Source organism: Lithobates pipiens, unplaced genomic scaffold (assembly GCF_037356315.1).
Source record: "Lithobates pipiens isolate NorthernLeopardFrog02 unplaced genomic scaffold, aLitPip1_a1.2 Scaffold_16, whole genome shotgun sequence".
Classification (NCBI taxonomy): Eukaryota; Metazoa; Chordata; class Amphibia; order Anura; family Ranidae; genus Lithobates; species Lithobates pipiens.
This window is the reverse complement of record NW_027507748.1, coordinates 407,031,306-407,059,281: the sequence shown is the minus strand read 5'-3', so window position 1 is coordinate 407,059,281 and position 27,976 is coordinate 407,031,306. Positions and strand designations below refer to the sequence as shown.

Here is a 27,976-nt window from a genome sequence, read left to right as displayed (position 1 = left end):
GTAGACCAACTAAAATTTCAGCCACAACTGCCAGGAAAATTATTTAGGATGCAAAGAAAAACCCACAAATAACTTTAGGTGAAGTATAGGACGCATATATGACTGCTTCAAGATGCACAATAAGGAGGCACTTTAAGAAAGATGGGCTGCATGGTCGAGTCACCAGAAGAAAGCCATTACTACACAAATGCCACAAAGTATCCGCTTACAATATGCCAAAAAGCACAGAGACAAACCTCAAACCTTCTGGCACAAAGTTATTTGAAGTGATGAGACCAAAATTGGGCTTTTTGGCCCACAACCATAAACGCGTCATTTGGAAAGGAGTCAACAAGGCCTATGATGATAACTAAATCATTTCTACTGTGATACATATGGGACCGCTGATGCTTTGGGGATGTGTGAGCTACAAAAGGCACAAGAAATTAGAGTGGCTATCTTGGTCTCCTGACTTCAATATCATTGAGTCACACTGGGGAAATCTCAAACGTGCAGTTCATGCAAAGCAGCCCAAAAATTTACACGAACTGGAGGCTTTTTGCCAAGAGGAATGGGCAGCTTAACCATCTGAAAAGATAAAGAGCCTCATCCACAAATACCACAAAAGACTTCAAGCTGTCATTGATCTTAAAAGGGGAAATACACGGTATTAAGAACTGGGGTATACAAACTTTTTATCAGGGTCATTTGGGTAGTTTCTGTTGTCATTACGATTTAAAAAGAGTAAACAGTTGATTGATAATAAATGGCTTGGGCCAAACACTAACCATGAGTTAAAAGATTGTGTTATTCATATTCTCATCTCTCTCTCCAAAAAAAAAAAAAATTATATATTTGTAAATATTTTATTATATCTTCATGTGACAACACTGAAGAAATTACACTTTGCTACAATGTAAAGTAGTGAGTGTACAGTTTGTATAACAGTGTAAAATTGCTGTCCCCTCAAAATAACAACACACAGCCATTAATGTCTAAACTGCTGACAACAAAAGTGAGTACACCCCTAAGTGAAAATGTCCAAATTCGGCCCAATGTGTGAATATTTTGTGTGGTCACCACTGTTTTCCAGAACTGCTTTAACCCTTGTGGGTATGGAGCTCACCAGAGCTTCACAGGTTACTACTGAAGTCCTCTTCCACTCCTCCATGATGACATCACAGAGCTGGTGGATGTTAGAGACCTTGCTCTCATCCACCTTCCGTTTGAGGATGCCCCACAGATGCTCATTAAGGTTTAGGTCTGAAGACATGCTTGGCCAGTCCATCACTGTTACCCTCAGCTTCTTTAGCAAGGTAGTGGTCAACTTAGCGGTGTGTTTGGGCTTATTATGTTGGAATACTGCCCTGCAGCCCAGTCTCTGAAGGGAGGGGATCATACTCTGCTTCATTATGTCACAGTATATGTTGGTATTCATGGTTCCCTCAATGACCTGTAGCTCCCCAGTGCCAGCAGCACTCACGCTGCTCCAGACCATGACAATTCCACCACCATGCTCGACTGTAGGCAAGACAAGCTTGTTTTTGTACTCCTCACCTGGTTGCCGCCACACACGCTTGACACCATCCGAACCAAATAAGTTTAACTTGGTCTCATCAGACCACAGGAAATGGCTCCAGTAATCCATGTCCTTAGTTTGCCTGTCTTCAGCAAACTGTTTGTGGGCTTTCTTGTGCCGACCCCCAATCCCTTCAACCTCTGCAGCAATGCTGGCAGCACTCATACATCTTTTTCCCGAAGACAACCTCTGGATATGACGCTGAGCACGTGCACTCAACTTCTTTGGTTGACCATGGTGATACATGTTATGAGTGGAACCCGTCCTGTTAAACTGCTGTATGGTCTTGGACACCATGCTGCAGCTCAGTTTCAGGGTCTTGGTAATCATCTTATAGCTCCGGCCATCTTTATGTAGAGCAGGGATATGCAATTAGCAGACCTCCAGCTGTTTAAAAACTACAAGTCCCATCATGCCTCTGCCTCTGGGTGTCATGCTTGTGTCAGAGTCTTGCTATGCTTCATGGGACTTGTAGTTCTGCAACAGCTGATGCATATCCCTGATGTAGAGCAACAATTCTTTTTTTCAGATCCTCAGAGAGTTCTTTGCCATGAGGTGCCATGTTGAACTTCCAATGACTAGTGTGAGAGTGATAACACAAAATTTAACACACCTGCTCCCCATTCGCACCTGAGACCTTGTAACACTAACGAGTCACATGACACTGGGAAGGAAAAATGGCTAATTTGGACATTTTTACCTAGGGGTGTACTCACTTTTGTTGCCAGCGGTTTAGACATTAATGGCTGTGTGTTGATTTTATTTTGGAGGGGAAAGCAAATGTACATTGTTATACAAACTGTACACTTACTACTTTACATTGTAGCAAAGTGTTATTTCTTCAGTGCTGTCACATGAAAAGGTATAATAAAAGATTTACAAAAATTTGAGGGGTGTACTCACTTTTGTGAGATACTGTATACACACACACACACACACACACACACACACACACACACACACACACACACACACACACACACACACACACACACACACACACCTCTAAATATCCAGGAATGAAAATGAATATGCACGCCCACAATTTAGTCCCTCTGATAAAATCTAAGGCAGCAAAAAATGCAAACTTAGAAATATCTCCCCTAAACCAGAACTGGCTGCATAAATCTGCTAAAAATTAATACGGGTGGAACATGTGAATATGTTCTAAAGATGAACATAGCCTTTAAATCCCAAAATTATCTCACAGGCAACATGGCAACTGTTGTCTGTGCAAAAGTGCAAGGCCCATATGAACCTTTGATAAACCATGTATGTACTGTAGATATGTACATCTAATGGACACTAGGGGTGGGCATCTTCACTGGTCTCACGACTCGATTATCACATCAATGATTTGATTCCGCGATCCATCAAGATTACTGCCCCCCTTTTCCCTGCAGACTGAGACAGACATCCCGCTTTCCACTGAAGACTGAAACAAAAACCCCTTTCACTGCAAAATCGCAGACTGAGACAGAGACCCCCGTTACAGCTCCATCCCAACAGAGATAGAGTCCCCCATCACAGACATATACCCTCAGAGATAAAAAAAAAAAAGACCTCCATCATAGCACCATCCCACCAGAGAGTACCCCATCACAGACATACCCTCCCAATCAGAGACATCACCCCCATTGAGAGAACACTACTCATGTTATAGTTAGTGCAATGTGGTACCTGCTGCCATGTGCACACTGCAATAAGGAGGAAGAGAACATGTCAGGATGCTCAGAGCTCCAGATTCAGGCTGACTGGCTGCGGCGGGTATGCTTGGGGCTACAGGTCATGGCTGGCTGCAAGCCGACAGGGAAACTCGGGGCTCCAGTGGCATGCTTGTTGGCTGATGGCAGGCGCTGATGCCGACAAACACCAGAGGCTGGGGATGACATCACCGCTGCGCCTCGAATCAAAAAGAGAAGAGGAAAGGGCGGGGCTTTTTATTCAGCTCCCGCGCCAATCCACCACAGTTATTTTTCTCCCAGAAGAGGGAGGGCATGGCAGGGTGACATCATTCGCCAATCAATACAGCCGTTCTCCGCAAAGATGCAGAATCAGGAATGGCCGCAGAGATGCATTGATTCGATAATTTCATTTGGTAGCCCTAATGAACACCCCCTTACATGCCAGCATAACCCACGAGTGAAAATGTTGTTTGACTGACTTCCCTGAAGTTAAGCCCGGGGGGGGGGGGGGGGGTTATAAAACTGGGTGAAATATGTGCACCAACTGTGTGAAGGCAACACGTTTGATTCTTTTAAGCATCTTATAAGAATTTAAACTATGCTTGGGAATTTTATCAATTCTTCGAGATATGCCAACTATATATAGTTACACTCACTAAAGCTAGACATTAAACGGGATAAAACATTTTTATAGCATATACAACTGCTAAACAAGCCATATTGTAACTGAATAGTATTAAAATGATCTTGGCTTTACAATCTGCAGCACTGTAATTTTTCTTGTAAAATTCAATATTGCAACCTGGAGGCAATTTGTACACCATTAGTATAGGGATCACCCCAAGAAATATAATTTCCTGCTCTTGTGAATGGCTCACTGATTTTACCAAGTCTGCAAGGTTAAACATTTCTAAAAGGGATGCGGAACCTGCCAGTTTCCACTGTCACATCAGCAAGTGCCTCAGCTGATTAATGACAGTCACTCCCCTTTCGATTCACTCTGCAGACAAAAAAAACGCAGCTTTTGCTTCAAAGCAGAAACGGGTATGACTGCAACAAAGTCTGTTAAAATCCCTGCAATGTACACAGATCACCCAATCTCACAAATAGTTTTTTTTTTCCTCAACAAAAGTGGAGTTACTCTTTAAACACTCATCACTTTTATTTTCATCAAAATTATGATGGAGTCTGAACCCGAGTAAGCAAGTGTCTTCTTCATGCTCTCTTTCACAATCTCAAGCACCTAGGACTATAGGATTCATCCTTTAGATGAGCATACTGTACAATGGACACAAGCAATGCCTATATTATCACCTGAATTACGTTAAAGAGGTATTCCAGCCAGCCCCCCCCCCACGAAGAATTAAAAGTCAGCAGTTACAAATAATGCAGCTTCTGACTTAACATATGGACACTTAACTGTCCAGGAAGCCCGCGGTGTTGGCATCCCAGGTCGGATCAGCTGCTGTCGCTGCCATACCTGGTAAAGGGAACCCAGTTCCTTTCTGGTTGGTTCCCTACTGCACATACCCGAAGTGCGCTGCACTTTCTAATTGGTCTGGCGGAGGAGGAAGGAGCTGAACTTCTGAGAAAGTGGGCCGCGGCACCGTCACCTGGAAGTGGGGAATGGTATCTGTCAAAAAAAAAAAAAAAGGTACCCATTCTCCCCCTGATATGTGGCACATGTGGCACCCGAGGGGGGAAGAGACGGATAAGCGGAAGTTCCGCTTTTGAGTGGAACTCTGCTTTAAGTAGAGGAAACAGTGCCCAACACTCATTGGCATTCCAGAACTAGTGACTTATTTTCTTACATAATGTGTATTACACACCAAAAAAATTATAGAAAATCAAATTGCTGGACTCTGCCAATTGTCCTTACTGCAACTCTGGCTATGGCCATACGCGTGTTCTGAACCTGCCTGACAATTAGTCTCTACTGGACAAATAAGATTCAACGCCTTTGCCATTTTCTTTACTAGTGAGATACCTACACATTTCAGGATATTGCGGTGTCCAGTTTTGTTTTATGCCAGGAAAGCAATCATATTAAAATAGAAAGAAAAACTCAACTGCACCAAACCTCAATTTCTAGAGTGAGCTGGGTAAGAAGGTTCTACTCAAATACTAACAAACCTATTAGCAGAACGTGCCTGTGAAAATTTGATAAGGTACCAAGTATGGTTATATGTCTCCTTGTATAACTGCAATGGAAAACTGTATATAGTACCATCAGTGTCTTCTGGCTGATTGTACAATGTGGTTGCAATATTGGGGAGAAAGAGGAGATTAATAAGTGTGTGTTTGTGTGTATAGCATGAGCTGTTATACCACCTGTTCAACAAGTCATGTTGTTTTGAACTGTATGTATATATTGTAAAAAGGCCTTTGAAACGTTTTTTTTTTTTTAAACAGAATATACATTTTACCAGTGAGTCAGATCAATCACTCATCACTTATCTCTTATCTGATGGTTCAAAAATAAATAAATAGGATTTTTATAACAGCTTACCTGTAAAATCCTTTTCTTTGAAGTACATCACGGGACACAGAGCCATAGTAGTTACTATGTGGGTTATAGGCCACCTCCAGGTGATGGACACTGGTACGCCCTAAATTAAAAAGTGCACTACCTATTATAACCCCTCCCATTGGAAGTAGCTCAGTTTTGTAGCAAAGCAATACACGTGTATACTAAAGGAGGGAGGGACCTCTGTGTCCTGGGATGTACTTCAAAGAAAAGGATTTTTACAGGTAAGCGGTTATAAAAATCCTTTTTTTCTTATCACGGGACACAGAGCCATAGTAGTTACTATGTGGGACGTACCATAGCAATGCCAACTGAGGGGAGGGAGACAACAGCATTAGGGAAACATGAAACTAGGAGTTATACTGCTGCCTGCAGTACACTACGCCCAAGGGCGATATCCTCATGCCGTTTTACATCTACTTTATAGAATCTGGTAAATGTATGGATTGAAGATCAAGTTGCGGCCTTGCAGATTTGAGCCATGGAGGCTTAGCAATGCACTGCCCACGGAGCACTAACAGCCCTAGAGGAGTGCATTTGAGAGGGTGCAATCTACCTCTTTAAACCATATGCTTGAATGATTACTTGTTGAATCCATTTAGAAATAGTAGATTTCGATACTGACTGCCCTCTTTTAGGACCTTAGGACAATATGAACAAAACATTCATTTTCCGAATCTGATCAGTCACTTTTAAGTAGATTGACTGCTCACCACATCAAGAGAATGTTATTTTTCTTCCATAGAACAGGGTTCTGGAAAAAATGAAGGTAAAAAGTTAGGATGAGGACGCAATACTACCTTATCCCTGTGAACAATAATATGGCTCTTTACAAAAAAGAGCAGCCAATTCTGATATGCTTCATGCGGCAAATATGGTTACCAGAAAAAATAGTTTCCTCGTCAAAAAGGACCATGGGAATATGTCGTATCGGCTCAAAAACTCTGTTTTTGTAATGCCAACAAAACTAAATTCAAGTCCCCTTACGAACGAAAGAATGTGAAGCAAGTGTTCGTTGAAATAATACAGATAAGGATGAGACCTGTCCTTAGAAAGTACTCAAGGCCAGCTTTATATCTTAACCCATCTGCATAAAGTCAAGGATTGTACCTATGAACTATTTCCTGGGGCGGCAACCCCTGGTTTCACACTAGGAGACACATGCTTGCCAGACTCCAAAATATATACTTATGGAGGCCGGCTTCCTTGCATTTAACCAAGGTAGATATCACTGAACCTGACAATCCACGCTTCTTCAGAGCGTGGGCCTCAATAGCCAAACCGTTAAATTTAGTGTTTGTAAGGTAAGATGGAATACCAGACCTTTGCGAGAGAAGGTCTGAACGTGGTGGTAGGGTCCATGGGACCCCTACCGCCATCCTTATGATCTCTGCATACCAAGATTTTCAGGATCACACCGGGGCCACAAGAATCACCAACTTCCCTTCCTGCTTGATCCTGTGAAGTCATGGACGCACGCAGAAAAGGAGGGAATGCATAAATCAGTAAAACTGATTCCATGGGAACACCAAGGCACCTGTTACGCATGCTAGCGGATCCTTTTTTCTTAACATAAAAATGTTGAACCTGGATGCAAACAGATCTACGTCTGGGATCCCTCATCTTTGACCTATTGTCAGAAAGATATTGGGGTGAAGGAACCATTCTTCTGGGAACTACTGGCGAATCAAAATAGACCTTCTGCCAAATTTCTATCCCTAGAATGAAAAACTGCCGATAGGCGAGATACATTGTTTTCTGCCCACGATAGGATGTGATTCATCTTTCTCTGGGCCGCACAACTTCTTGTGCCCCCTTGGTGATTGATATAGGCCACTGCTGAGCATTGTCGGATTGGATCCCGACAGGATAGCTCCGTAAATTAAATGTCCCTCAAAGTATAATCCTTAATTATTTACATGTTTCTGTGATATTGTAATTATGTACTTTTTTTATATAATAAAACATTTTTTATATATAATTTTCCTACGTATGTGAATATGGTATTACCTATAAAGTCCCACTTCTAGGGGGTTTCTCCATTTTTCTATCCTTCTGGGGATGTGGTACACCTTTTATAGCAGATTTATTTCAGATAGCTCTGTTTCATTAATGTTAATAGGCAAGGTCATTTCTGATCTGGATCACTTCTCTTGGACAGTTACCTCTTCCAGGACTGCTCCCCAACCTAAAAAAGGTTGGCGTATGTTGTTACCACTTCCCAGGTAACTGTAGGAAGGATTTTCCCCTTTACAGATTTTTGGTTATTAACCATAAACTGAGACTCCGGCACACCTTTGGTGCCAGACACATTGGAAAAACTAGAGCTAGAACCCTCTTGTTCCAAGTCGATAAGATACCGTTTTGCAGCAGTCTTGAATGAAACTGAGCATAAGGAACGGCCTTGAATGAAGCCACCATCTTTTCCTAATGCATGCAGAGGAGAAGGATTCATCTTGTGTCGAACACCTTACTCAGTTCCTTTATGATGCTGATCTTTGCCTGGGGCAAGTATACCCTTTTCTGGGTGTATTTATAGACCCATAACCTTCTTAATGGTTTTAAGAAATATTTCCCTAGGTTGAGAATCCAACCTAGGTATCCTAGTTATTTGAATGTGGTGACCATACTTTGGTCTAAGCGGGCTACCGACTGATCGATCAAGAGCCGATCATCTAGGTAAACTATAATCGTTATACTTTGGGCCCTTAATCGGGCTAGAATCTCTGTAAACACACAAAGTGCAGTAGCTAGACCGAAAAGCAGGGCTACAAACTGAAAATGAAGATGTTCTAACTTGAAGTAGATAATACTGGTGAGCAGGGAAATATGCCCACGGAGGTATGCACCCTTGACGTCGATTGACGTCAAAAGTTCTCCTCCTTGTAGGATGGAGCCAACTGATTGGATTGACTCCATGCAAAAAAGAGTGGATAGCCAAGAACCGGTTTAGATTCTTGAGATCCAGAATGGGTTTTGACATTTCCATTCAATTTTGCAGTGAAAAAAGGTTTGAATAAAACCTCAACCCCAGCTCTTTCATGGGGACCAGCATGACCACTCTTTGCCAAAGGATGGTCCAATGCTAGAGAGAGAAACTTTCTCTGGATCTTTAGGAACGTTTGATCTGAGAAAACGAGGAGACGGGAATTCTTGAAAACCCCAGATTGTAGTCTAGAGCTATTGAAGAAGCCACCCATCCGTCTTGACATTCTTTCTGACAGACCCTTGAGAACTGCAGAAGTCTCCCCTTTCATAAGAAAATTTAAAAATTCCTTAGAAAAACTCCACTTAACTTCCCGCCTCAGAGTTTTCTGTGGTAAAACCAACAGACCGAATCTTGACTGTTAACAAACCTTCAGGAACTGGGGACACTCAGGGAACCCACACTCCTGGACCCATAATGGCAACCTGCCAGTAAAACTTTATGGCTAAAAATATCAAAGTACTGGATCCCGGGGTCCAGCTCTCTAAAAAGAGAACAAGACAAAACCTTGTTTCTTCGGACACGAGGCCTGGGTACCATTAAATTTGGCCTAAAAGATACTTTGAATGGATCCGCCTGCATAGCTAGCCCCAGCAAGGATTGCTCCAGTGGAGCTCAGCACAGCACATCTTTACTCGTGACCAACACCTTAGACACTGGCAAAAAAAACTGAGGTACTCCCGGTATGGAGGGGTTATATAGGGAGGCAACTTCCTGTTTAGGGTGTGCCAGTGTCCAGCACCTAAAGGTGGCCTATAACCCACATGTCATCTCATGGCAGAAAAAGCATTTGTTGTGATGTCTCCTTAGCTAACCTATAAGAGTCCTCCGTCATGTAAAAAATTTTGGTTTTAAAAAAGATAAATATGGCATATTGATAGTTTAAACAAATCTCAAAACTTTTAAACTACTAAAATATAGCAGAATCTTTAAAAAGTTACCATCAGTGGAGCTTTAGCGTATGTCTATCTACTGTGATCTCAATTTCACTAAAGCGATTTGCTTCCAGTGTTATTAACCGCTTCCCGACCGGCGCATGGCGATGTACGTCGGCAGAATGGAACAGACAGGCAAATTGGCGTACGCAGGTGCCGGCCCCATTCCCCGTGAGTCCGACCGCAGGTCCCGCAGACTCGATCACCGCGGGCATACCCGCGATCCTCTCACGGGGAGGGATAACGGGGAGATGCCGTTGTAAACAGCATCTCCCCGTTCTGCTTAGCAACAAGTGACACTGATCTCTGCTCCCTGTGATTGTAGCAGAGATCAGTGATCAGTAACACACAGCCACGCCCCCCACAGTTAGTAATACGCCCCTAGGACACACTTAACACCTACACTGTCACCCCCTGGTTAACCCCTTCACTGCCAGTGTCATTTACACAGGAATCAGTGTATTTGTATAGTAATGATTGCTGTATAAATGACAATGGTCCCAAAAATGTGTCTGCCATAATGTTGCAGTCACAATAGAAATCGCTGATCGCCGCCATTACTAGTAAAAAAAATTTTTTTTTATAAAAATGCCATAAAACTATCTCCTCAAAAAATAAAAACCGCAGAGGTGATCAAATACCACCAAAAGAAAGCTCTATTTGCGGGGGGAAAAAAAAGGACGCAATTTTATTTGGGAGCCACATTGCATGACCGCGCAATTGTCAGTTAAAGCGTCACAGTGCCGAATCGCAAAAAGTGTCTTAAGCCAGCAAAATGGTCCGGGGCTTAAGTGGTTAAAAATACATTCAAATTAACTCACCTTTTAACAAGTGCCCAACTAGTGCAAAATTGAAGTTAGAGTTGAAGTTTAGGCCAACAAAATGGTCCATTTGTTTACAATGCCACTCCTCAAGAGGATTTCTGATTTCCATGAAAACTTCTTCTGGGCTCTAAAAAAACAATGAAAAAAAGACATTTTAAAATACCAAACTACAAAATCTCACAGAAACTGCAAGGCCAATAAACAGAAGAATACTTTATACTATCAAAAAGCATATAACCAGAGCACTGATCTTTTACCATTAGAAAATAAATACAATATTTGTATATACATTTTCTATACAGACTAAGCCTACTTTATCTCCTATTGCCACGGAATACTGATTAAGCACGGACAAAAAGCAATGGTTTCAAAAAACCTATAAATACTAGCCTAAAAGAACTTAGTGCACGCAGGATTTACTACTTGGCTTCCGCACTTCTTGCTCATTAAAGTAGAAGTAAAGCACTTTGTTTTTTAAATCTAAATTTGGATATGGGGGGGCGTGTCCGGATATGAGAGCAGGCAGATGTCTGTGTGAGGAGCTCCGGCCATCCGATCTATAATCCTTTCCCATCCTGCTAAACCAAAGGCGAATACTGGCAGATTTACTTACCCGATGCCCTTGCACATCATCCGGAGTGATTATTGCAACCTTTTGAGGACGTGGGTGCCCGGAAACAGGCTGATCATCCTCCCTGCCCTGCCGCCATCTTTCCGGCCTGTGTTGGACTCCAGGGATCATCTGTGGACTGTGGGAGAGGTAAGGGGCCCCCTGTACCATCCCTCATCCTCCTTGTGCCCTCGAGAGCGGCCGCTATCCGGTGGGGCCGCCGGCGCTGCCGTTTGGGGCTGAGGCCTAGTGCGGCCTAGTGAAGCCTGCCACTGACTGGACTTTCCTGAGCGGCCGTCCGATGAGGGTGCTCCGCGTTCGGGTCGGAGGCCGGGGGGGGGGGGGGGGGGGGAACTACTGCTGCTGGGGTGGGGGCTCCTGCATCCCTGGGCTTCCTTCTGGAGTTGGAGGAGGAGCTGTGAGGCTGCCTTCATAGTTGCCAACATTGTAAAAAAAAAAAATCGGGACACTTTGTTTGGCAGTGGGCGGAGTCGTGGTATAATTAGGGGGCGTGGCATGCGTTTATAGGTGTGGCGAAAAACGGGCGCGGTTAACGTAAAATAGTGGGCGTGGCTTACATGGGACGTGGCTCAAAGGGGTGTGGTTAGAGTCTGAGATGAATGTGGGATGGAGAGGGAAAAGGAGGGGGGTGGAGAGGGAAAGGAGGGGGATGGAGAGGGAAAGGAGGGGGGATGGAGAGGGAAAGGAGGGGGGATGGAGAGGGAAAGGAGGGGGATGGAGAGGGAAAGGAGGGGGATGGAGAGGGAAAGGAGGGGGATGGAGAGGGAAAGGAGGGGGATGGAGAGGGAAAGGAGGGACAGCAGCCCCCCGATCCTACACCACAATAGCAATATGTGTTTTCCAGAGTTTGACAATCAGCAGATAAAGATACTCCAAATACCTGGTGTTGGCGCTTCAATCATCCCGGCGCCATAATTGTTATGGTGTCAGGATGATTGAAGCGCATTATTTCTATTATTACATTGTAATATAAAATGAAATCATTCAACTCACCATAATGCAGAATCAGTGGTAGCCATGCGCGCGTCACTAGCCATGTTGCCTGCCACCAGATGCCATCAGGTGTCCCAAGCGGAGTCTGTCCTTACATCAGGTGCCCCATCAGAGGTACCTTCCTCACATCTGTGTCCATCAGCGGAGCCCCTCCTTACATCTGGTGCCCCTCTGACATCCACAGAGCGCCCCCCCCACATACTCCACAGACCGGCCCCCGACATACCACTGGCCCCCGACATCCACAGACTGGCCCCCGACACACCACTGGCCCCCACATTCACAGACTGGACCCCACAGTCACAGACTGGACCCCCGACATCCACATACCATGACTGTCACTGGCCCCCGACATCCGACTGGCCACCGCCCCGACATCCACATTGACAGACTGGCCCCCGACATGCCACCGTTGCCGCGCGCAGACATTTAACTGTTGCACCGCCCTTTACACTGACACAAACACAAACTAGCAGCGGGGGTGGGCAGCGCCACAGGTGTAGACCAACGTCTGGTCTTCTTAAAAATGGCGGCCGGCGGAGACATTGTCTCCGCCTGCCGCCGACCTCTAGCGGCCGTCGGCAAAAAAAATGGAAATTCAATTTCCCGGGACAAACCGAATTTTGCGGGACATTTCCCGGCACAAAATTAATTTGGGACAAATGTCCTAATCGTGGGAATGTCCCGCGAAATTCAGGACAGTTGGCAACTATGCGCTGTTGATGCCGCTGCGGTCGCGGCCTAGTACCCCCTACAGTGCAGGGCATTTTCCTACCAAGTAGCTGGGGAGGGAGAACGGTGACTGGACTGATCCTTGTATACTGTCATGGTCCCTTTTCTTTTCCTTGCTGACTGCTGTTGATTATCAGAGAGGGCTGGTTTTGTGCACAGTCTGGGGGCGCTTGCAGACCTTCCTACCCCACTCCAGCCATCCATCCGGCTCCCTGGACCCTGCTGCACTGACCTACAGGCTAAGCCCTACTACCAGAGGCCATTAACTGTGGGGAGAGGAGGCCTATGGACAATTGCGGACATATTTCCTTCATGGGCCCCAAGCACCGGCCTAAGAGCTCCTCTGCACCCAGCTGTTCGGCTCCTGTACCGTACGCACAGCCAGACACTTCTCTTATAGGGCGGCTGCAGTCACTGCTTGCTGAACTAGAAATGGAGTCTGGGTCCTCTGAGTGTGGCTCTGCCGACCCCCCCTCCCAAGACAGTACTGGGGTGATATTGGCAGCTATCGAGCAAAGTAAGGCCTCTATGCTGGTGAGAATAGACCGTCTCGCGGAGGAATGTAATCTTATCAGAAATGACCTGGACAAGATCAGGGGCAGGTTGACTGAATCAGAATCTAGAATCTCTGCAGCTGAGGATCTTACAGCCACCCATACCAACACCATAGCGGACCTACAACGCATGGTACAATTGTTAGTCGCCAAGTCCGATGATGCGAAAAACAGAGCGAGACGCAACAATGTACGTGTCTTGGGTCTGCCGGAGGGGGAGGAGGGTGACCGGCCAGCGGAATTCGTGTTAGAATTCTTCAAAAAATTGTTGAATCTTACGGACCTCTCTCAGACGTACGTTGTGGAGTGTGCCCACCGTGTTCCCACAGGGCGTTATATCCCTGGGGCAAATCCTCGTCCCTTCTTGGTCCGCTTCTTGAATTTTAGGGACCGAGACAGGATCCTTTCTGCAGCTCGCAAACACCCTTCCCTTCCATATAGCAACTCCTCAATCCTTCTGTTTCCGGATTTCTCGGCAGACCTGCAGCACAAGAGAAAGTCCTTTAATGATGTCCGCAGGCGCCTACGTGAAAAAGATATTAAATACAGCATGCTGTACCCCAGCCGTCTTCGGGTTCCTCACAATGGTTCGGTGAAGTTCTTTGACACGCCTGAGGAAGCAAATGACTAGCTGATCACTCTACGTTAACCTTACTGGCATCCCCATGTTACACTAATACTTGTCAGTTTTCATGCCAACTCCTTTTTTCTTCTTCCAGATCCGGGGACTGGGGGAGGGGGGGTTGTGCGCGCCTGAGATGTTATCCTGATGTGGGCTAACTGACTCTTCTTATCAGCTTGTTGTTACTGTTTGTCTCCGGAGTTCACCGGGCAGCAGTTACCCATTTTGGCGGGCAGTGGTACCCTCAATTCTGGATGATGATGTACTGACCTCCCCCTTTGCTAGGATATTTGGGATACACTACCGTTGCTCACGTTGAATCCTGATGATTCCAAATTGGTTCTAAAATGGATTTGTCCTCTTTTACACCTCCTTCTAATTCGGAGCTCCCTGGCTGGATGACACTCAGGGACATATCAGATCTTCCCCTTCATTACAGGTTTCCACTCACCTTGAGGAGGCGTAAGCGGCTTAGCGCCACTGCAACTTCGGAACTATTTTTGTTCTAAGGAGTCTGAAGACTTAACTGTTTGGTTTAGGTTTTGGGTATCAAACTGGCCATTGTTATTGGTACTAATTTTTCTTTTTGGTTCTTTTTTTAAGGTTAAGGTACTCATGGCCAGTAGGGAGTTGAGGTTAATTTTTCTTTTTCTTTCTTTTCATTGTGCGCTCTGTATCCACTGTCTTGAATGTTATATTAATGTATACCATACCCACTGGCAGGTCAATTGGTTACTATTTAAGTATTGCTATGCTGTATCATATTTCTCATTGCTTCAATGGAATTAAGAATGGTGTCATGGAATGTTCGGGGCCTTAATGTCAAGCTTAAAATGGCTTTAATGTTTAAATATCTGAATAATCATAGGCCCCATGTCCTTTTTCTGCAGGAGACTCATCTCCTGGGGAATAAGATACTGGCATTGTGCAGGCCCTGGGTGAGACAAGCATTCCATGCAAAGTACTCTAGCTATGCGAGGGGAGTGGCCATTTTACTGAATAAATCCCTAGCTTATAATGTTGTTCACCTCCATACTGACCAGGGGGGCAGATTCATCATCCTACTGTTAGAGATTAGACAGGTGGCCTATGCTTTCGTAAATATATATGTGCCTCCCCCCTTTCACACACAGATTTTGTACAGGCTGAGTAAACTTCTGGCTCCACTACAATTCTCCAGACTGTATATAGCTGGTGATTTTAATTCTATTTTGGATCCGTCCCTGGATTCGTCCAACCCACATAGGGTATACTTGCCGGACCTGCTGCAATGGGCTCAAACATTTAATTACACTGAGATCTGGAGATGGAAGCACCTAGACGCTAGGGCTTATTCCTTCCCCTCCTCCACTCATAAATCGGGTTCCAGAATTGACCTGGTCTTTGGCAACTCCGGGGCTCTAGCGTCGGTGAGGGGGGCCTCGTACTTACCTGCGGGCCTCTCTGATCACGCAACTTTGGAGGTCACCTTGCAGTTGTCGGATACCAGGGGAAGAGACTGTTGGCGTTTAGCACCCAAATGGTTGCAGGACTCGAGGGTGGGGGAGGAGGTCGCTCCTAAGTTACAACAATACTGGGAGATTAATGAGGATTCTACCTCAGCACAGATGGTCTGGGACGCCTTTAAGGCCAATACCAGAGGTGAATATATCTCGGCTATCAAGGCAGTCCGTTCTGAGATGTCCTTCCAGGTTCGGACACTCGAGGAGGATGAGGCCGAGGCGGCTGAGGCGTTTTCTGGCTCACCGACTCTGGACCACTTTACCCGGCTGGCTGAGGCAAGACGGGCCTTGTCCCTACATCTTGCAGCGGCTACCCATTTAGACTTAAAGACTATGGCGGGGAAAAATTTTGAGTCCGGTGACAAAAATAGCAAACTTTTAGCAAATTTAGTGACTGATTCCAAAATGCAGACGGTGGTCTCGGAGATCTGTGGGTCGGATGGTAAGCTGGTATCCGCACCCGAACTGATACTTGATGAATTTAGATCCTTCTATGAAATATTGTATGGTGTGGTCCCAGGAGGGTCTGTGGAAGCGCAAAGGGAGTTTCTCTATTCCCTAAATCTACCTAGTCTTTCACAGGAGGATTGTGAGTTTCTAGATAAGGACCTTACTCTGGAGGAAATAGAAGAGGCAATTCGTTCATTCCCTAGTGGGAAGACACCTGGACCTGACGGTCTACCCGGAGAGTGGTACAGGGATGTACGCCCCCTTAGTTGCTCTTAAATTGTTAAAAGTATTCTCTGACAGCAAAAATCAGATGGAACTACCTCCTATGTATCAGGCACACATAGTGCTTATTCCCGAGCCTGGCAAAGATATCTCCCTTTGTGCTTCCTACAGACCAATCTCTGGTAAATTATGACCAAGATTTTGACAAAAATTCTGGCCACCAGACTACAAACGGTCCTGCCATCCCTGATTGATATAGACCAGACCGGCTTCATGCCAGGGAAATCCACAGATATAAATCTACGTAGAGTGTTTACCCATCCTCAACTACCTTCCACTGAGTCTTCCACGAGGGTAATGGTTACATTGGACATCGAAAAAGCATTCGATTCAGTGGCGTGGCAGTTTATGTCTTCAGTCCTGGAGGTAATGCGGTAGCGGATCCCAACCTGCCATTACTGTGGACAGATACAATCTGGGGATTCATATTTCCACCTCTACCTCTGAATTTTGTGCCCTCAACCTGGAGCCACTGGTGCAGAAGATGAGGACTAGACTGAGGGCATGGATGCATCTCCCTCTCACTTTGATTGGGAGGATTAATTTATTTAAGATGAAGCTCTTGCCTGCTTTCCTCTATGTTCTCAGACATGCACCAGTTTGGAGTCCTAAAAGAATATTCCGCACGATAAATTCCCTCTTGGTGTCCTTTCTCTGGGGCACTGGTCAGCCGAGGTTTAAGCTGACTGTGCTGCAGAGGCCTTGGGGGGGAGGGTGGTTTGGCTTGCCCGGACCTACACTCCTATTTCTTGGTGGCCCTCCTGTCCCACGCTCACAACTGGTTGGTCTCGGATGAGTCTAACGCGGCGGTGGTCCTGGAAGCGGCGTGGTTGGGATCATATGAGGCACTACGGAACATACTGTACCGTGGTCATAGAGCTCAGTTCACTCTTACCTCTGCAATGAGAGCGGTTATAAGGGCATGGACAATAGCTAACTCAATACGCCCCGTACCCTCGGGACACATCTCTCCGCATCGTCCTCTTTGGTTTAACCCAAACTTAGCAGAATTCGGATCCATTCCTGACCCTAGCGTATGGACAAGTAGGGGTATCAAATATATTGATCAGCTCTGTTTTGAGGGCAAAATACAGACTTTTGACAGGCTGAAGCAACAATATACCTTGCCTAATTCACACCTATTTAGAGTCTTACAACTTAACCACGCTTTCCAGACGCAGTTTAGAAATGCCCCAGTGGCTTTCTATACCTAAAGGCTGGAGACTCTGCTCAGGGATGAGAATCTCTCTAAACCCCTATCCACTATATACAAAGCGTTACTCCCTAACGTTAATACGGGTCTGGAAATCCTTAGGGCAAAATGGGAGGTAGATTTTCCTACATTAGACACAGAGGACTGGGAAGACATATGGGAGTATCCATTCTCACAGTTAGTGTCAGCCAGAGATAAATTGGTGCAATTTAAAATAGTGCATAAGGTATACTACACACCGCAACATCTTCACAGAATTTATCCCTCTGTCCCTGCCTCTTGTTGGAGATTTAACTCACATTTGGCGGATTTCATACACATGTTCTGGAGCTGTCCTCAGATAGCAATCTTTTGGGTAGAGGTGACCAACTTTATTTTGACAGTCACCACCGTTGCTATACCGTTATCCGTAGAGATATGTCTGCTAGGATTGGTCAGGCCACTGGCTCCACGCCGAGCGATCAGAACACTCCTGGGACTATTGTTATACTATGCCCGTAAATCTATTGTACTTAAAAGGAAGGCCTCGTCCGCCCCCTCAATTCATTTCTGGAAGAGTTTAGTGGATACGGCTCTACCACTGTATAAGGCTGCCTATCTGTCGTGCAGCTGCGGCACCAAATTTCATAAAATATGGGATATATGGACGGAGTCGCGGGACACCAACGCTGACTCGAATGATGATTAGCATAGTTCTATTAGGTATCGGGAAGGTATTGGGGGTGTCCCTGAGGTATTGACATTCCTGAGGTCCCAGGTTATTACTTACTGGGGAGGAGAGTGAATAGCAGGTGAAGGGTAATACTTGTATATTTCATCCTAGGACTGATTAAAGAATGCAGTAGGGTATGGGCGAAATTGGAAGTTGTCCTGCGAGATATGCAGTGGTGATAGAGCGTACAGTGGGTTGTTAAACGTACATGCCAGTGGATGTATGTCGGTTGGGGGGGGGGGGGGGTTGTTCCTGTTTGTTTTGACTCAGGGGAGGTATAGTAGTAACCAGCCTGGGTATGCCCAATAGGCTGTAAGTTGTTTTTATGTTTACCTTGCAAATTAATACAAATAATTAAAAAAAAATTTGGATATGGTACAGAATGACACCCCTCTCAGAATTTTTTTTGCTATCAGTGCACCAGATGGGATGTTTCTCCTCCTTGTACACACAATGGAATGTGACAAGAAAATGTGACAAGAAAGGTAATCCTCAATGCACTAAGAAGTGTCCCGAATGAAAGAATTCCCCATTATTCCCGTTCTATTGACTTATAGTTTTCCCCAGTTTTATACTAGACAATTCTTACGAGGACAAAAAAGGCAAATAGGGAAAATTTCCGCTACAGGGACACAGCCAGAAATAAAAACCTGACAGAGGTTCCAACCCTCTCCCACTCTTTCCCAATGAAAAAATAAATTAGCTTTAAATACACTAACCCCGTTTACATTTTCTATCCCAGCAGTCAAGTCAGTTTTCGCATTCTAAAACTGAGAGATTCCACAGCACTCCAGGTTGCCAGAACAACAGATAATGAAGGTATATACAATTGTATGCAAGCAACTAACTTGCATATATTAGAGGTAGTTTTGTAAGTTATAAAATACATATATATGTTCTATTATGGGAGGCATACTATTCTCAGCAGCAGTGTGTGCTTAAAGTGATTGTAAAGTCTCATTCAAAAATAATAAATAAAATATTATACTTACCTTCTCTGTGCAGTACAGTGCAGCATGCATCTATCTATATATCTATATATATCTATATATCTATATATCTATATATCTATATATCTATATATCTATATATCTATATATCTATATATCTATATATCTATATATATATATATAAACACACACACACACACACACTTGAGCTGGCACTGCCGTCTGAAGGGGGCGTGCACTGCTGGTGGACCGCTTCTGCCATGATAATTCACAGAAAAAGCAGATCTGGGGGTCCTGGGGACTCTTTGTCCTCCTGGTGATGGTAAAACTTAGAACTGTGATATGCCTACAGTGCCTTGTTAAAGTATTCAAACGCCCGCCCCCTGGCATTTTTCGTGTTATGTTGCCTCACAACCTGGAATTAACATGGAATGTTTGAGTAATTGCATCTTTTAATTTACAGAACATGCCCACAACTTTGAAGAAATTTTTTATTGTGACGCAAACAACAATTAGGGCAAAATAACAGAAAAAGTCAATGTGCGTAACTATTCACTCACCAAAAGTTAATACTTTGTAGAGCCACCTTTTGCGGATATCACAGCTCCAAGTCACTCTGGATAAGTCTCTATGAGCTTGCCACATTCTACCACTGGAATTTTTTTCAATACTTTTGCAAGGCACTGTATGTAAACAAGGATCATCTTAGCTCTGACAGGAGGGAAGGGACGATCCTTTGTTTCTGCAAAGCTGAGACAGAAATCAATCTATTCCCTTAGTAAAAGCAGCCTACAGTGTACACAAAAATACTGGCTAGGCGCACAGTTAACCGTTTGATCGCCCCTGACGTTTCACCTTTTCCCCACCAGTACAGTGAAAGTGCACATTTTTAGCACTAATCACTGTATTTGTGTCAATGGTTCCCGCAAAGTGTCAAAAGTGTCAGTTAGTAGGGATCAGCCTATTATCGGTAAGGGTGATTACTGTGGGCCGATATCAGCATAACATCAGTATTGGTCAAAAACTAGACCGATATCACTGATATTGGTCGCTGCGGGCAGCGACCATCTTTTTGGAGGCAAGAAGCCCGCAGACACTGCGCAGGGAAGTGCAGGACAGGCACACGTCATTACACCTCCGCGTACTGGGCCTAAGGGCAGCAGAGTGCTAGCCAGCACTCCAAACCCACAGCAGGGTGCCAGGAAGCCCACTCACAGTGGGTGCTACTGCTAGGCCAGCAAGCCCATCCACAGAAGGGTGCCATTTTTAACCTTACTCTTTCAACTTCCAATACAGATGAATGCAGAGAGGAAAAGAAAGTGTGGTCTGGGAATATTTCTCGTCTCAACCATCTCCAGGAAAAGCAGCAGTGTGCTACACATGCACAAACAATGTGAGCATTGGATAAACTGCAAAAAACAAAAATACGTCAAATCTTTGGGCCCATCTAAGAGTTCATCATGTGGAATTATATAATGAAGCACAGAGAAAAACTCAATCACAAAGTGAAATACCACAATCCCACCAAACAATAAAAGATATGTTTCAGAAAAAAGCTAAGCAGCTAAATTCTGATGGAAGATCCCAGCAGCTGGACAAGGCACTCACAGAGATGATGGTTACGGATAACCAGCCATTTACAAGTGTGTCTGATTTTGGAACTCAGCGGTTGATGTCCATAGCTGAGCCAAGGTACCCACTGAAGAGTGAAAAGTATTATCGAACCGAAATGCCTGGAAAGATTCACCAAAAAGGTAGATGAGAAAGTAAAGGCTATTCACGACTGACTGCTGTCAGGACCAACAGTGTCACTAACGAGTCTTACACTTCGACAGCGGACGGACAAAAAGGCAATTGATGTTGAATACAAAGGTGATGCAAGGATCCCACACTGGGGAGTACATTAGAGAAATGTTTCTAGACCTGCTTCAAGACTGGGGAATAAACAAAGACCGAGTGATGTTTGTGCTTCGTGACAGCGGCGCAAACATGGTGAAAAGCATGAGGCTTTCTGAAGCGTCCGACCTCAGTTGCATGGCACACACCCTGCAACTTGTGGTAAATGATGGTCTGTCAAGTCAGAGAGCTTTGAGAGATATAATTGGCATGCTGAAGAGGTGCGCAGCAACGTCAGGCTGTTCCAACACTTTGGAATTCAACACTTTACCATTCTGCAAAGAATGCTGGAGCAGAAGTGAGCGCTGAGCATCTATTCAAGCAAACATGGAGGACATAGTTGTCCTACTGCTGATCAGTGGGACATTGTAGCCAGTCATTGAGACCCTCCTCCAAATAGAGGAAGTGACACTAGAGGCGAGTTATTACGACTCATCTGTGATCCCATGTGTGAGAGTGCTGAAGATGCTTCTTCAAGAGAATGAACGACCCAACACACGTGGCATAAAAAAAACAAAAAAAAATACCATATTTTTCGGACTATAAGGCGCACGTAAAAGCCTAAATTTTCTCCCAAAAACGACCGTGCGCCTTATAGTCCGGTGCGCCTTATATATGACCTGTTGACATCGCTGGAGTTCTTTGTTAACAGTATCTGTCATCTTGACGTAAACCTTCGGACTATAAGGCGCACGTAAAAGCCTAAATTTTCTCCTAAAATCGACCGTGCGCCTTATAGTCCGATGCGCTTTATATATATGGAAATATCCATTTTATCAGCCGGTCGTTGCTAGTGCGCCTTATAATCCGGTGCGCCTTATAGTCCGATGCGCCTCATATATGGAAATATCCATTTTATCAGCCGGTCGTTGCTAGTGCGCCTTATAATCCGGTGCGCCTTATAGTCCGAAAAATACGGTAAAATAAAAAAATAAAAACATTCAGGCAGGTCATGAGAGACAGCCTCAAATGCTTAGAGAAGCATGAACAGAATAAAAACATTGTGCTGGTATGTCTTTTGGATCCTCGATACAAGAATCATGCTCTGTTCTGATGATGTACTGGCCAAGGAAAAACAATGGCTGACAAAAGATCAACCCGAGCGGCTGGAGGTTCCTGCAGAAAAGTCAAGTTTGAAAGAGCAGGATGCTGCAAAAACAAACGTCAAAAAAGATAACGAGCAGAAGAGAATCTTCATTGTGGTCGAATTGATGCCATGCTCAGCATGTTATTGGGGGTCCCACATTTTTACCCACAAATAGAGCTTTCTTTTGGTGGTATTTGATCACCTCTGCGGTTTTTATTTTTTGCGCTATAAACAAAAATAGAGTGACAATTTTGAAAAAAAAAATGCAATATTTTTTTACTCTTTGCTATAATAAATATCCCCCAAAAATATATATAAAAAAAAAACTTTTTTTTTCTTCAGTTTAGGCTGACAAGTATTCGCAATAAGCGTTATAGCGTCTACAAAGTAAGGGATAGTTTTATGGCATTTTTAGTAATAATTTTTAATATTTTTTTACTAGTAATAGCGGCGATCAGCGATTTTTATTGTGACTGCGACATTATGGTGGACACAGACAATTTTGACACATTTTTGGGACCATTGGCATTAATACAGCGATCAGTGCGATTAAAAATGCACCGATTACTGTAAAAATTTCACTGGCAGTGAAGGGGTTAACCACTAGGGGGTAGTGTAGGGGTTAAGTGTGCGTGTGTTTTTTTTACTGTAGGGGGCGTGGCTTGGCGTCACTGATAGTCTCTCCCTATAACAAGGAACAGACAATCAGTGACAGCCTCAATAGGAAGCATGGGGAGAGGTTTGTTTACATTTACCTCTCCCCGTTCTTCAGCTCTGTGACCCGATCGCGGGACACCGGCGGCCACGGAGCTCAGGACTGGGTCGCGCCCAGCCCATGGCTGGGCACTTAAAGGGCTACATACCTGTACGTGCTTGTGCCCAGCCGTGCCATTCTGCCGACGTATAACATATTTAAGTGGTTAAAGTAACGCAGTGCCGCATTGTAAAAAATGGCCGGTCATGAAGGGGGTTAAATCAACAAAACATCAGTTTTTCAAATCTGAGTGGTCACCTTCAAACAGACCTGCTTTCACCACATCAAGAGAATGTAGTGACCTTTCTTCCGCAGAACGAGGTTCTGGAAAAAATTAAGGCAGAACACTATCCTGGTTTAAATGAAAACCTGACACTACCTTCGTTGGGAAATTAGGAAAAGGACACAATACAAACTTATTATGAATAATCAAATATGGCTCTTCACAAGAAAGAGCAGCCAACTCAGATACTCTTCTTGCAGAAGATATGGCAACCAAAAAAATGAATTTCCTTGTCAAAAGGACCAAGGGAATATCTTCTATCAGCTCAAAAGACTGTTTCTGTAATGCTGACAGGACTAAATTTAAGTCCCAAGGGTTTAGGGGTGACCTAAGCGGAGGATTAATCTGCATTACCTCCTGAATAAAACTATGAACCAGAGTGTGTGAAGCAAGAGGTCGTTGAAAAAACACAGATAAGGCAGACACCTGGCCTTTGATAGTACTCAAGGCCAGCTTCATTTCTAATCCCATCTGTAGAAATTCAAGGTTCCTACCTATGACATATTTCCTGGGGTGCCAACCCCTGGATTCACATCAGGAGACATATGCCTTCCAGACTCTAATATATGACTCTGAAAGCCGGCTTCCTAGCAATAACCAAAGTAGAAACGACTGAACCTGACAGCCCACAGTCTTTCAGAATGTGGCTCTCAATAGCCAAACCGTTTAATTTTAAAAATTTAGCATTTTTAAAGTTAGGATGGAATACCGGACCGTTGCAAGAGAAGGTCTGGCCGTGGTGGTAGGATCCATGGGTCCCCTACCGCCATCTTTACGATCTATGCATACCAAGAACTCCTGGGCCACAAGAATCACCTCCTTCCCTCCCTGCTTGATCCTGTGAAGGCGGCACAGAAGCAGAACATGAGGGAACGAATAGATTGTTGAAAACTGATCCCACGGAAAAACAAAGGCATTTGTTCCGCATACCAGCAGATCCTTTGTCCTTGACACAAAGTTGTCAATCTTTTTGTTGAACCTGGACACAAACAGATCCACGTCCGGAATTCCCCCATCTTTGACATATTGACAGAAAGATGTCAGGGTGAAGAGACCATTCTCCCGGGAAAAACTGTTAGCGACTCAACTAGTCCGCCTGACAATTCTCCATTCCAGAAATGTTGTCTTCTGCCCAGGATAGGATATGATTTAGCTCTCTCCGAGCCGCACGACTTCTCGTGCCCCCCTGGTGGATCCTGACAGGATAAATCCGTAATCTGAGCGTCCAGGCGTGCTGCCCAAAATTCTAGAATATTGATGGGCAATGTAATTTCTGTTTTGGACCAATTTCCTTGGACAGATGCTTCTTCCAGGACTGCTCCCCAGCCCAGAAGGCTGGCATCTGTTGTCATCACCTTCCAGGTAACTGGTAGGAAGGACTTTCTTTTCTGAAGATTCTTGGATATCAACCACCAACTGAGGCTTTGACACACTTTGGGGGATAAACGCATTTGGTCTAGAGCTTGTACCTTCTTGTTCCAAGTTGACAGGATACTGTTTTGTAGCAGTCTCGAATGAAACCACGCAAAAGGAACGGCCTCGAATGAAGCTACCATCTTTCCCAACAATCTCATGCAAAGTCGAATAGAAGGATTCTTCTTTGCTTTGACCACCTGAATCAGTTCCCTTATGGAACTGATCTTTGCCTGGGGCAAAAACACACACTAGGAACGTTTGATCTGAGAAAACAAGGAGATGGGAACTCTAGTTTGTACCCTAAAGGTATTGAGGAAGCCACCCATTTTTCTCAGCACTATTGCTGCCAGACCTTTGAGAACTGTAGAAGTCTCCCTTCCCCACTCGAGCGAGTGGGGGCGCCCTTTCATAAGGTGATTTTAGTCATTTTGTTTAGTGGGTTTCCTCCCCCTGGGCCTCTTTTGACCCTGGAGTTGACCCTGAGGTTTACCTCTTGAATGTGATGGTGGAAGCCGTTATGACTGCCTGGAGGCAGATACTCCAGGCACTGGAGAAGAAGCTTGTTTAACCACTTTCAGACCGGACCATTTTGCTGGTAAATGACCAGAGGTCTTTTTACACTTTGGCACTGCGCTGCTTTAACTGGTATTTGCGCGGTCATGCAATGTTGTACCCAAACAAAATTTGCGTCCTTTTCTTCCCACAAATAGTGCTTTCTTTTGATGGTATTTGATTGCCTCTGCGATTTTTATTTTTTGCGATATAAACGTAAAAAGACCGCAAATTTTGAAAAAAAATGATATTTTCTACTTTTTGTTATTAGAAAAATCCAATAAACTCAATTTTAGTCATACATTTAGGCCAAAATGTATTCAGCCACATGTCTTTGGTAAAAAAAAAGTCAATAATTGTATATTTATTGGTTTGCGCAAAAGTTGTCACATCTACAAACTAAGGTACGTTTTCTGGAATTTACGCAGCTTTTAGTTTACGACTGCCTATCTCATTTCTTGAGGTGCTAAAATGGCAGGGCAGTACAAAACCCCCCCAAATGACCCCATTTTGGAAAGTAGACCCCCTAAGGAAATTGATAAGAGGCATGTTGAGCCCATTGAATATTTTATTTTTTTGCCTCAAGCGATTGAATAATGACAAAAAAAAAAATTTTTTTTTTTTTTTTACACAAAGTTGTCACTAAATGATATATTGCTCACACAGGCTATGGGCGTATGTGAAATGACACCCCAAAATAAATTCTGCTGCTTCTCCTGAGTATGGGGATACCACATATGTGGGACTTTTTGGGAGCCTAGCCGCGTACGGGGCCCCGAAAACCAAGCACCGCCTTCAGGCTTTCTAAGGGCGTAAATTTTTGAGTTCACTTCTCACTACCTATTACAGTTTTGAAGGCCATAAAATGCCAAGATGGCACAAAACCCCCACAAATGACCCCATTTTAGAAAGTAGACACCCCAAGCTATTTGCTGAGAGGCATGTTGAGTCCATGGAATATTTTATATTTTGCCACAAGTTGCGGGAAAATTACAAACTTTTTTTTTTTTTTTTTTTTTTCACAAAGTTGTCACTAAATGATATATTGCTCACGCATGCCATGGGCATATGTGAAATGACACCCCAAAATAAATTCTGCTGCTTCTCCTGAGTACGGGGATACCACATATGTGGGACTTTTTGGGAGCCTAGCCGCGTACGGGGCCCCGAAAACCAAGCACCGCCTTCAGGCTTTCTAAGGGCGTTACAGTTTTGAAGGCCATAAAATGCCAAGATGGCACAAACCCCCCCCCAAATGACCCCATTTTGGAAAGTAGACACCCCTAAATTTAGGGGTACACTAGTGAGACTAGGTAATAAATGGCGGGTGCCCTGAAACTATAAAAAAATAACTAACCAACCAGCGTCACCTGTAACAGTTATATGGTGATCACTGGTGAAAGGGTTAACTAGGGGGCAATCAGGGGGCTTTATGCGGTAGTATATGGGGGTCCCTGGTGCTATAAAAAGCTGCGGCGAACCTAAATACCTACCTGTCTAACTAGCGTCACCTGTGACACTAATACAGCGATCAGAAAAACGATCGCTTATTAGGCTGGGTTCACACTGGAGCGATGCGGGAACGCCACGAATGCGCGGCGGGTTCCCGCATCGCATGCCTCCCGGCGGCAGTTCACACTGCCCTATGCGAACTGCTGGGAGTGTCAGTGATATGTTACTGACACCCCCAGATCAGTTCGCATATCGCAGTGCGATCTGCAAACTCGGATCGCATGGTGTGAACACCCATGCGATCCGATTCTGCTGCGGGCCAAAAAAAGGGTCCCGTGCGAATTTGAGGCGGGTGCGGCGAATGGCTGAACTCGAATCGCACAGAGATCGGATGTGATTTGCACTGCAGTGCGGTGCGAATCACATCCGTTCTCAAACCGCTGCAATGTGAACCCAGCCTTAGTGACACTGGCGACGGGGGGTGATCACGGGGTTAAACCTTTATTGGGGGGGTTAGGGGGGTACCTTAGAACTAAAGGGGGCTAACCCTAACTGCCCTAACAGTTATTAGTCACAAATGACACCCGCCGGGTGATCAGGGGGTTAAACCTTTATTAGGTAATAAATGGCGGGTGCCCTGAAACTATAAAAAAATAACTAACCAACCAGCGTCACCTGTAACAGTTATATGGTGATCACAGGTGAAAGGGTTAACTAGGGGGCAATCAGGGGGCTTTATGCGGTAGTATATGGGGGTCCCTGGCGCTATAAAAAGCTGCGGCGAACCTAAATACCTACCTGCCTAACTAGCGTCACCTGTGACACTAATACGGCGATCAGAAAAATGATCGCTTATTAGGCTGGGTTCACACTGGAGCGATGCGGAAACGCCGCGAATCCGCGGCGGGTTCCCGCATCGCATGCCTCCCGGCGGCAGTTCACACTGCCCTATGCGAACTGCTGGGAGTGTCAGTGAAATGTTACTGACACCCCCAGATCAGTTCGCATATCGCAGTGCGATCTGCAAACTCGGATCGCATGGTGTGAACACCCATGCGATCCGATTCTGCTGCGGGCCAAAAAAAGGGTCCCGTGCGAATTTGCGGCGGGTGCGGCGAATGGCTGAACTCGAATCGCACAGAGATCGGATGTGATTTGCACTGCAGTGCGGTGCGAATCACATTCGTTCTCATAAACCGCTGCAATGTGAACCCAGCCTTAGTGACACTGGCGACGGGGGGTGATCACGGGGTTAAACCTTTATTGGGGGGGTTAGGGGGGTACATTAGAACTAAAGGGGGCTAACTCTAACTGCCCTAACAGTTATTACAGTCACAAATAACACCAATGCAAAAAAAAAAAAAAAAAAAAAAAAAAAAA

At 44.7% G+C, this 27,976-nt stretch overlaps 1 protein-coding gene across 5 annotated transcripts in view; it reads right to left on the bottom strand.

Annotated features, from left to right (window-relative positions):
• The window catches only part of NF1 (neurofibromin 1), a 436,753-nt gene that overhangs the window by 65,684 nt on the left and 343,093 nt on the right, over positions 1–27,976 (bottom strand). For all 5 annotated transcript variants that reach the window (XM_077482413.1, XM_077482415.1, XM_077482416.1 and 2 more), the window contains one exon: positions 10,513–10,642. In XM_077482413.1, coding sequence (XP_077338539.1) covers positions 10,513–10,642 — 130 coding nt within the window. The remainder of the gene's footprint in view (positions 1–10,512; positions 10,643–27,976) is intronic.